We start from the raw sequence: 11582 nt of genomic DNA on the forward strand, positions 1-11582 counted from the left end.
GTGCAGTGGTAAGACGCCCGACTACTGTGCCGGAGTTCCCGGGTTCGAACCCGACCGCGGCGGCTGCGTTTCGGTGGAGGCGAAACGAAGTGGCGTCCGTGTGCTGTGCGATGTCAGCGCACGTTAAAGATCCCCAGGTGGTCGAAATTACTCCGTAGCCCTCCACTACGGCTCCTCTTTCTCTCTTTCCACTTTCACTCCCACCTTCCTCCCTTCCCTTACGGCGCGGTTCGGGTGTCCACAGAGCAAGTGTGACATTTACTGCGCCTTTCCCTTCCTGTGAACCAATTTTACTTAACTTAATTTTTACAGGTTTTCGCTACAAACGGTCATGTTTTTTTCAGCTTTCAGCGCGAATATTGTTTTCACATTAGCTTGAAAAGCGCGTTTGATGTCACATTATGACATGCTCTGCAGAAAATGCGTATTCCAGGCCGGCTGAATGGTAATGGTAGCTGCACTCGGACATCGGCCAGGGCCCATACCGCCACTACCGGCACATTCGCCTAATTATATTCTCGACCAGGGCGACGGGTCTCCTTGACAGCCTGCGCTTTATTAATAAATAAAAGGAAGGAGGAGAATGTTGCCGGTCGTGGAAATTGCTGTCTAATATCTTAAGCACCCGAACTGTGGCCTGCAGGGAAAAAAAAAAGGACAAGGAGAGGATAGCAAGAGGTACAGAGGGGAGTGACAGCAAGAAAGGACAGGAGGAGCTTTGTAAATTTTTTACAAAATACAAAAAAAAGAACGATTGAGCGCAGCCGCTTGTATTTTCTGCGTTATGCAGAACGCTCAGTGTTCCTGGCTGCCTGATGCGTTATAGCGATTGCCCTTCTTCGCCCCTTAGGAAGCGTTAGGCCTCCTTCTCAGCTCTGTAAACTGGCCTGTCTATCGACTTATCCGGCTGCACTGCGCGGCCACTGCGTCAGCACTACTGTTGCCCGGTATTTCGCAATGCTCAACGCTTCGGTGATGGTGAAGACAATGATTTAGCGTGAGAGGTTGCCTAATGCGATAAACTGCGGCCATGACCGAGTGGTAGGCATAGGCCCAGAGACGAAGCTGCTCTGTTTCTGTTCGCTTCCCTCCTTTTCCGGAGTGCCTGCACCGCTCTACAGATTAGCTGTGTTTATATGTATACACGGACATGAATCAGTTTATTTGGATCGTAGCAGTGATAAAACGTGTGAGGTTCCTTTCCAGTCGGAAAAAGCTACAGAAAAATTTCTGTAGTCACAATAAAGTTTCTGCGTGGTTCTTGGCCGCGAATCTGTGGTGAGAACAGAAATTCCTGTAGTAACACTAGAATTTTGTGCAGTTGCACACAAATTTACTGGAGAGTTGCATGCAGACTGCAGAAAATACTCCAGAAGTAGCTACAGAACTGCAAAAAAAAAAAAAAAAAAACAAAACAAAAAAAACCCACTGTTCTCGAACAGAAAGGTCTGGCGTTTAAACAGAACTACTGAATGTTTTGTAGTGTTTTTGACGCGGTTCTGTCCCGTTTTTGTTCTGGTTCTGTCTGTGAAATGCGTTCTTTCTGCCTAAATGTAGTTCTCCTTACGGTTAATTTTTTTAAACATCTAAATTCAATTCGTACGAAACTTAACTGGTTTCCATTAGTGACATATTCTTTCCTTCTTCTATTTCGACTTGCCACCAGCACATGTGTCTCAAGTTTTTCTCAAGGCCCCATAACATACAGTACAGTTTCAGCGTAGTCACGCAGATGAAACTGTTCACTGCATTTTATTCCGGCATATTGAAAAGAAAAGTGAAATTATTGTAATTGAGACGGAAAACGCTCTAAATGGCAAGTTTCAAGATTTCCATGCACCACGACTTCTGTCATATGGTATACCTCCGACAGGTGGGTTCTAATTATTAGTGGTGGTGCAAAACAAATTCAGATCAATTACGAGCATGGCCAGTGGCCATAAAGGTATGGACCTGTGTTCTAATAGCATAAAATAAACTAGCCATCACTGCACTCGTATTAGAATTGCACTCCCTCCCTATACAGGAAGCGCAGTAGCTGTCTTTATTTTTCTTGCCATCGCAGCTTACTCATTGCTCGTGTTCTTCATGGCAGTTGCTACACACTGCCGCATATATGTATGGTCGCAAGTCGACGTCGACTAGCGAAGCGATATATATCGTTTCGGTGTGTGACGCGATAACGTTTCACACACACGATCAATGTTTTTTTTTTACTTTATTTTTAATTGTTCTCATTAATGTTTACTTTTACTTTATTTTTATACACTGATACTTAGCATCATCAAAAATTGACTTTCCACTCTGAACAGTTTGACACCTTTAATCCCCCCTCTATTTTTGTATTTCTTTAATTAATAAATCAGGTACAATGATTTCAATTAACTTGTCATTGCGTGTGTCGCACACCAATCAGTCACTAGTCACTAGAACAAAATATTACCATGATACGATTCTTCTTTTACTTAGCGACGATTAATTCCGATGCCCGGTGCCGACTATGCTTTTCTATCGAACGAGCAAACGGCACTGGAGCATATGGGTCGGTCATGGTTGATAGTATTCTGTAGGGTTTAACATTCCAGCTAATATTAATGCGCGAGCATTACTAGGCTATTTGCGCAATAAGCGTTCGCAGTAGGTGTCCGCAGAACGTGTTCCCAATAAGTTCGTACAGAAAGTTCCTGTCCGCTCCCCCGAAATTTGAGTTGTCCGGATTTGGTGTCCAACATAATTCGAGTATGGCCAATTTAACTGCGACCTCCGAATTTGGCTAGGCCACGCTTAATGTATACGGTCCCTGGATCCCAGAAATTTGACTGTCTGAATTTCACAGTAATTGGTGTCCAACCTAATTAGCCTATATGGTCAACTCAGTGATGTTTTTCAAATTTAGGTACACACCCCCAAACTTTGGCCCACCGAACCCCCAGAATTTGACTTCACCCAACTTTCACCGCAATTGTTGTCCACCGGGGTCTAACCTAATTGGACTATATATGGCCAACTCAGTGGCGACTTACAAGTGGACCAGACCCAAAATTTGGTGTGCTTACGCATTCTCCGCGCGTGTAAGGCTATGTGCACCTTCGGAATTTCTGTGCATGTTAGTTTTCTCTCCAAATGGATCCGTATTAATTAGCCTAGAGACGCATTCTAGAAAAAAAACGGCGCTGCGGCTTTCAGGATACACTGTCAAAAAGTCTTTCTACGGCATTTGTAGCGACCGTCATACAACACTCTCTTGGATAAATTCAACATGCGCTTACCAGCAGAGTTGCTCTTTGTGGTCGGCGTTGGAAGCGTTAAATATGTTTTTGTCTATCTGGTGGATCTGGTCCTTGCATTGCTGGAGTCCCGTGACAGCCAACGCCTCATCACAGGTTGCTAACGCTGGCGACGCCGCTGCAAGTAGTACTGTGTAAATCGTTGTCTTTAGTAAAAGCAAGGTGCAGCACTGAACGCGAGCAGCAATCCTTTGGTCTATGAGCGCACACTAAATTGACTATCAGTTTTGTGCAAATAAGCAGCATGAACGCTGCTACCGTGGAGAACTACCTTTACGTTGATTGATTCGATTTTCTAGATACCTATCGCGTTGCTTTACTTGTTTCCGGAAATATTTCAGTCAGTCAATAAAACCTCATGCGTATTTTTCAGTTCCCGATATTTCATTCATTTGCGCCGCAGCCTGACAAGGAGATTCCTCGATCTGTGCCGTTCGTCGATCCAACGGCAGTGAGCGGGGCTATTCTCGCTCTGTCTGCGTTGGCTGAGACTTTTGAAACAGCCGCGAAGAATCTCAGACGCTCGAGCGTCTGATGCTCATGCAGGCGCGCTCTATTCGCCGAGCACCGCCAATCGCTATTTCTGTCTTTGCACGAGCGAATGCTGAACGCACTACATGCCGAAACTATTATTGTGAAGACGCTCATCTGTTGATCGATCGAATGCGTTAGGATTAAATTCGATTGCCTTCATTGTGTTTCATTAAAGATCGTTCACATATTTCCTTTTGTGCTGCCGCATTTTCTCGGTTTCCGCTGCACGCCTACGACGAATGGCTTCAGCCTTCTTCCATTGCCGGCCTTCGTACAAGGAATCAACACAAAAACACGTCAGTCTTAAGCGTAGAAAGGAAGGGCTGCATCCTCTTGTGAAGAGAAAACTGAAAAAGTACGAACACGTCCGGCTGCCAGAGGTGAATTACTAGACCGGAATCACACCCTCTCCGTTATCACCTCACTTGACGTCAATAGGTCCACTTAGTGTTGACGTCACAACCATGGTAACAAATCACATCCTCCATCTGGCTCCATTTCTTACCTTTGGTATTACTTCCTAGATGGCTTTCAATCAGCTTTTACATCCTCTCACCCTCGCTCTCTTCTCTCTTGCCCTCTTTCTTTTCTACATTTCTGCTTCTCTCCACTCGGTTACGGTCAACTGACAGGCAGAAGTTTCCACATTCTTTATCATTGATTTTTCTGTTGCTGATACATTAATGGCCGAATAATCCCTTCGAGCTACATACGCTTGTATTTTCAGCCGAAAGAAATTATCTACATTTCAGATTCGTTTAGGTTTTTTATGGCACATACAGCGCAATACCACTCACAGAAAACCTCAGCGCTTGTCCTATAGGGTTTCATTCAGGAGTTGTCTGCAATGAAAGTCAGGTGGGCGGATGAGATTAAAAAGTGTGCGGGGTCAAGTGGATGCTGTTGGCACAGGACGGGTTATGAGAGAGGCCTTCACCCTTCAGTAGGTATATATATATAGAAAGAAAGAAGCCAACGGTCCGCGAGGATGCTTTTTTTTTTTTTTTTCATGTATTATAACGAGTACCCTCATTTCCCCTTCATTTATCTGCTCATATATATATATATATATATATATATATATATATATATATATATATATATATATATATATATATATATATATATATATATATATATATATATATATATATATATATATATATATATATATATATATATATATAGGATGCGAGAACATTTAACGTACTTGGCTATGTCCAAATGCTCAAAAAGCCGCAACACTATCCAAGAAGATTCACTCTTGAGAAAGATCGGTCTCCGATCGAAACGTCGAGTCTAATAAAATGTTTCTTTAAATGAAGCGTACCCTTCGCTCTATTATATATATATATATATATATATATATTTAATGATGAAGATGTGCATTATACCTCGCTGAAGTATGACGGGAAACCGCTCCCTTTTTTCGCCGCTTTATTTCCATGGTTCTGTGCTATCTTGTAAATGGTGGTGTCTGCGACGTACACACGTGGCTGCGCATGCCTGGAGTACGGAACCTAAATACATGGAGCCATGCGCTTAGAGACAAATGAAAAATCACTTCACCTGTTCTGTTCGAGGCGCGGTGTTTGTGCCTTTCTTGCTTTCTATGTCTATGCAGCTCTGATCGAGCGCTAGCATTTTTGAAAAAAAAAAAAATACAGTATTGCGCGAAACCATCTGCCGTTCCCTTTACTTTGATTTTCTGTTTTCTTTCCTTTTTTTTCTTCTTTCTTATTTTCCTCATTCCCCTTTTTTTTCCTCTTTTTTATCTTGTTTTTTGTTTCTTACGTGCTTACTATAACGTGATCAGTGTATTCAAACCCATGACGTTTTGCTGTTGCTATCATCACTATCACCGACATCACCAGGATCACTATACCAACTATCATTATAATCATCACTATCGCCAAATATCTTCATCATTGTCGCTATCATCACTATCACTGTTTCTAGCAATTTCACTAGTATCATTACATATTTACAGTCCTTATCAGCTATTCCTTAACTATTACATTCTGTTTAATAACCATACATCTGATAACAGAAATTCGCGCGCACACATATTTGGCCGACGCTCCTAGCTATAGTGAACTAGAGTTCTCCTGGCCGGCACTCTATGTCTACGCCACTCATGATCCAAGAAAAGTTTTCGTCACAAACTAACATCGCTTCGTAAAGGCCAAACACGCGCCCAGACTACGCGCAGCAGCCACAGCGCTGGGAGGCACCGCGAAGTCGGAGCGCGCCCACCAGTCGAGTGCTCTGGACACAGCTGTGCATCAACACGTGGTTGACACGAACCCGAGTGTCTATCACGGCAGTGTCTCACTGGCTTCTGTTTCCTTGAGACGTGGGGCTGTTGTTTCTGCCGCATGTTTCGTTTCTTTGGTTCTGAGGTCTATGTGCGCTACTTCCAACACTGCCGATATGTGAGGCGCGTTCAGATTTCTCAGTTCCTCCCAGCGCCGTGGCTGTTGTGCGTAGCCTGGGCGCGAGTTTGGCCTTTACGCAGCCGACGAACCGGATCAACTCTGAGAGCGCGGGCACAATGGGACCTTTGGCAGCTGCCGGCAACGCCCCTGCGACAAGCAGCTGCGCCGGTAACACTGCGTCTCTTATTTTTCCTGCAGCTGGCTGCGTAAGCTAGGAGCAACCGACAGCAACATATTCAGTGCATGCCGCCATTCTCTCTTCTCACCGGGCGGCGTCTCTTATCAGAGCGGCATGGACGCGCCCAGTCTGTCTACACGCGTTGTATTTAGCGAGAATGTGCCCACGTGCTATGGGCGCCGGGGCACAGGGCCATGGATGCAGCGTGTGCTGCTGTTTTTACGCAAGACGAGCAGCAATCTTACTATTTCTTACATGCTCGGAATTCAGCATTTATTGATTGCACGCGAGTACAACTTTCCTCATCTCGACTGGCGTCAGTGCTACAGGCCTGTGCGAATAGCATGCTGCGCGTCACCAGATGTTTTGCGCGGTTTCGCCTTTTCCACGAAGCTAGGGCTCAGCCTGTTAGTGGCAACCACCCCCACTCACCATGGGGCCCGTTCGTGCTTTCAGAGGACTTCCCCAAGGTCGAGCGCGCGGGCGTCAGTTAAGGTAAACTAAAGCATTTGCTCACGGACGCTTCGAATCTTCAGGTGCTATGATCTGACACTGCTGGGAGCGAGAGATGTCTTGGTGATTCTTTCTCTAAAGACGAACGCAGGATATTGCAACGAGATTGTGAGAGGGGAAAAAATGGTGTAACTACCGCGTTTTTCTTTATTTTTCTTCTATGATTTTAATACTTTGGTGATTGTAGTAACGACTGGAAGTCGCGAGGTTGTGCAAGGCAGCTATGTCTCCGCAGTGCATGCTGTACTCCAATGTTCTCCATGTTCTCCTTTTCACCGAACCATGTTCGTTTGTAGAGAAAAGGTCACTTTCTTACGTGCCACTGCATTATATCACACGGCACACGTTCAACACCAAGCAGTCGCCTTTACTTATTGTTGTTGTCCATTCAGTGTTCGAATGAAATATACCTGCGATGTGGTGACTGAAGTAGATACCGCGATACCAGCCATAGCACGCAAAAATCGTTTTTTTTTTCTGCCTACGGTTTTTACTGTAGTAACCAACGTCCGTGTCTTCAGAAATAAAGCGCAAGAAGCAAAGTTTCTTGTCCATAAAGGCGAAAGTTGGCGAGAGGTTGGATCTGTTACTGAAACTATTGAAAATTACTTTATTAAGTTATTTTAGTGCATTCGTGTACGCAAAGCTTCCATGTGTCCGCTTTGTCACGCTAACATTCAGCACTGCAGTGAATGTTTTTGGTTACGTTTAGTTTGAATGTACCAAAGCGACTCAAGCTACGGGGATGCCGTAGTGGAGGGTTCTGCAAGTATCGACCACCTGGGATTCTTTAACGTGCACTGATGTCGTCATGTACATGTGCGCATTGCTTTTCACCTCCATCGAAAAGCGGCTGCCGCGGCCGGTATCGAACCCTTCTTGCGTTCAGGAGTGGACACCGCCCCAAACACTGAACCACCGCAGCGGGGGGGGGGGGGGGGGGGGGGGGGGCGGGGGGGACCGAAGAGCAGTGAATCTCTCTCTCTATATATATATATATATATATATATATATAATGTGTAGCGCTTCTCTTGCTCACTTTTTTTATAGCCTCAGGCATTCATTATATTTTGCTAAAGCGCAAAGAAATCGAAAGTGCTTCTTGAAATCCAAACCACAAGACTCTAGTGACCATTTTAGAATACAAAGCCAGAGCAGCTATAGCGCTGTATAGATTTTTATCAATGACTTTGGACGCCAAGGACCAAAAAGATGCTGACATTCACCATCTACGCTGGCTCATCCTCTTTTTTTTTATTATTATTTTGCTTATTAGAGGTTTCATCTCTCTCTCTCTCTAGATTTTCGCGGAATGACTTTTACACTCGCAGTGAGTCTTCGAGGTATAATATAGCAGTGATCTGTCGTCTACGCGTTTTTTTAAGTAACTCATTATTGGCGCTTTGCGCGTCGAAACAAGGATATGAAGTTTTCTTCGCATGCCCATTTCGACGTGTAAAGCGCCAATATTCACAAGTATTTCTTTTTAATCATTTGCACTCGAGCGCGTATCATGGCAGTGCATGCGTTCTCCGGCGGGGTAGTTCTGACATGGTCATTTTCACACAAGTTGTTGCTGATGTTAAAGGCCAAGGGTACGCGATCTGTGGCATGTTTCTCCGCATATGCATTCTGTTAGAAATCCATACAAGCCACCCGTAACCTGTTCACATGCCTTGGTTAACAACGTTACCGGAAGTAAAAGCCGTCCAAGGGCTTACCTGTGACGAATGTGATGCATCCAATCAGTCGGTCCATTGTATACGCGAGGGACGCCCATTAAATGGCGCGGGAACCGTAACCGCTACGCCGCCGCGACAGGCTGTGCATGCTGGAGGTGCATCGGCAGCAGCAGTCCACCGTCTCCGCAGCAAAGTGCGGCGCACAGACGCCGCGCCGCCTGCTTGGCACTTTAGCGCTCCCTGCAGAATGTAGCGGCGGATGTGACGTGCGGAGACAACTGCTTGCCTTCTCGGTTATATCATATGTGTCTCCGAGGAGGCCGCCAAGAACTTCTGCGGAGGATGTGGGTACCGTCTGTAATGAGGCTTGCAATGCGAAGTGTGGCATAATACTTTCGCGCACGACACCGTGTATGACAATGGGGGGGGGGGGGGAAGAAACAATCAATTCATACGAAGGGAGTGCTAGGTGAAGGGAACGGAGTTAAACAGGTAAACACTATTGTTTAAGCCGTAATGATTAATTTAGTTAGTTCAGGTTTATCAGCTTTCATATCACTGAAGGTGTGCGAGGAACTTCTCTGGGTGGCTGTCTTTAGCAAGTCTTTTTGCCGATCCATGCTACCGGATGAGGCAGTAAAGGCTTAACGTATTTGCATTATCACCAACTCTTTATGCACTCACTTCTAATTTCCCAAAAACTAACTTTATATCAATAGATTGAAATAATATAGCCTGCACCTTAAAGGGCCACTGTCCAGGGAAGGCCCTTTTAAGCAAAGGAGCCCAGTGTTTCGATCAGGTACCGGAGATAGTCTGTGCAAAATTCTACAGTGACACGCGCGCCGCAAAGCATCGAAAATACAATTCAAAGCTCTCTCATGCTCTCCTTTGGGAAGCCAGCTTCCCCGTTTTTTTTTTTTTTTTTCCCCGCGCTCGCGGAGTGCCACGCCCCATCTCCCGCCAAACGCGGAGGAGGAAGGGGAATTTGTCTTGCAGAGGCTAGACGACCTCGGGCAGGAGAGTGAAAAACCTTTGCGAGGGAACGGAAGGAGAGAAGCATGACAGAATCGAGTGATTGCGGTGGCTGGAACTGCGTTATTAGTTACTCTTTTCAAAAACATTTTGCGGCCTTGCGTTCTAGGGACGAAGTCTCACAGTCACCGAGAAAGAAAATATTTTCGACCGGAGGGTGGACAGTGGGCCTTTAAAAAACAATACGCTAGTAACTTTTTGAACACATATGCCTTCGGCCTGTCACAAATTGTTACGGAAGGTACGCGCAAGACTATCATTCACCTGACATTCTTAATCTTATACTGGCATCTCACCCTGTCAAATTATTTGCCATTTCATGCATTTCTGGCCTCAGTGATCGCGTCGTTGTTCACGCCACGTTTACTTCAAGCGTTTGAAACAGCACACTAGCTTTTTACAACAAAGGTGGCTACACAAGCATGAATCTTGATCTCTCTGCCTTTTATGATAGTTTTGGCTTTACCTATCATCTGCGTTCCACTAAATCTAACTGGCTGCTTTTCAAATCCGAGTTATTACGCTCGATAGGGCTTTATGTTCCCACTATCATCATAACAGCGAAGACGTTTCCTGTGGTTTAATGAAACACTCAACGCCTAAAAAAAAACCCTTTTCTGGCCTACAAAATCTATTAACAGTGAACTAGTTTGGAACGAATATCACACCGCCAAGAACCGTTGTTCCAACATTGCTGCCAAAACTAAACACCGGTTCTGTTCTACTACTATTCCTGCCGTGCTTCAGACCAACCCAAAACGCTTCTGGAAGACAGCCGTGGGGCAACTAATTCGCTATGTGACAACTCCGACTCACCTGTACTTGTATCTGACGTATAGGCCTGTACCAATATCTGTTTTGAAGCGAAAGCTTCACAGGGCTAGCTGCGGCGCGTTTCGCGTACGCCGGAGTTTGACCTGCAGCCGACCTTCAGCCACGTGCCAAGTGGCGCGCGGCCAGCTTGCTGCCCTCTTCTTCGCACTTGTGGTGCAGGGAGCGGGCGGCGGTTCATTTTTTATATTTACATGAACAATAAACGAAATATTGGTGATCCATTCTTCTGCCTCTGCTTCGGTTCTTCTGCGTCGCACACCTGCTTCTTCGCACACCTGGCAAACTTCATTCGTACCTGTACATTTCGCCGGTCTCCGTGGAGCGCCGCGCGTGACGTCATCACTTATATATGCGCCGCACTGCGGATGCGCGGTGCTCTTAAGCGCCGCGCCGCAGCAGGGATATAAGCCGTGAAGCAGCCACTCGCTTGAAAAGGCAATATAAGCTGAGAATTGCGGCGAGCCTGTAGTGCTATGCCGTGGATGAGGCAACAAATGCGAGCGCTCGCTACGCTCGCCTACAAGCTGAATCTACTCATCCTGCCGACATCACTCGCCGTGAAAAAGCGACACGTAGGAAATACGAAGCTGAGACAACGACCGGTGGAAACTCCCGAAGAGCGAGAAGAGAGACTTTCAAAGCGATGACGTAAGGCGACGAAGAAGAAGATGCGACTAGGACAACAACAGAGAAACGATTCGGTATCATCCACTACTATTACTATCGCCGCTTTGTATATCCTGGCTTAGCTGAGTTAAGCCACTGTTTATTTTTTTTACTAAATAATCCACCCAAGACCTTCCCAAATTCCTGCCTTTCTCGCATCTACCATTGGCAGTAATTGTTCTCAACCCACACGGCATGGTCAAAATAATGAAATCACTAAAGTGTTCGTCCTCCTCCGGTATCAACCGAGTCAAGTCCAAAGTTAAAAAAAAACACACTTAACATGTTTGCAGCATTATCATATGTTCCTAATTTTTCAGCAGTCATTTTATACCACGGTTCCATCTTTCTTGACGCGGGTTGGGAACCTTTCTTCAATAAAAGTTACCGAGGTTATCAAAAATTACCGATCAAT

At 45.4% G+C, this 11582-nt stretch overlaps 1 protein-coding gene across 6 annotated transcripts in view; it reads right to left on the minus strand.

Annotated features, from left to right (window-relative positions):
- Positions 1-8893, minus strand: part of LOC146205376 (uncharacterized) — a 49554-nt gene extending 40661 nt beyond the window's left edge. For 2 of the 6 annotated variants that reach the window (XR_014704171.1, XM_084590035.1), the window contains exons 1-2: positions 8672-8893; positions 3270-3417 (exon numbers count right to left, since the gene is read on the minus strand). Coding sequence is in view for 5 of the 6 variants with exons in the window: in XM_084590035.1 (XP_084446161.1) it covers positions 3270-3417; positions 8672-8708 (185 nt within the window). In the remaining variant the exon portion in view is untranslated. The remainder of the gene's footprint in view (positions 1-3269; positions 3418-8671) is intronic. The other 4 variants (XM_084590034.1, XM_084590033.1, XM_084590037.1 and 1 more) reach the window with 3 other exon arrangements.
- Positions 8894-11582: the final 2689 nt, after the last annotated feature.

This window comes from Amblyomma maculatum, chromosome 1 (genome assembly GCF_055883805.1).
Source record: "Amblyomma maculatum isolate TAMU_Amacu chromosome 1, ASM5588380v1, whole genome shotgun sequence".
In the NCBI taxonomy this organism is placed as follows: domain Eukaryota; kingdom Metazoa; phylum Arthropoda; class Arachnida; order Ixodida; family Ixodidae; genus Amblyomma; species Amblyomma maculatum.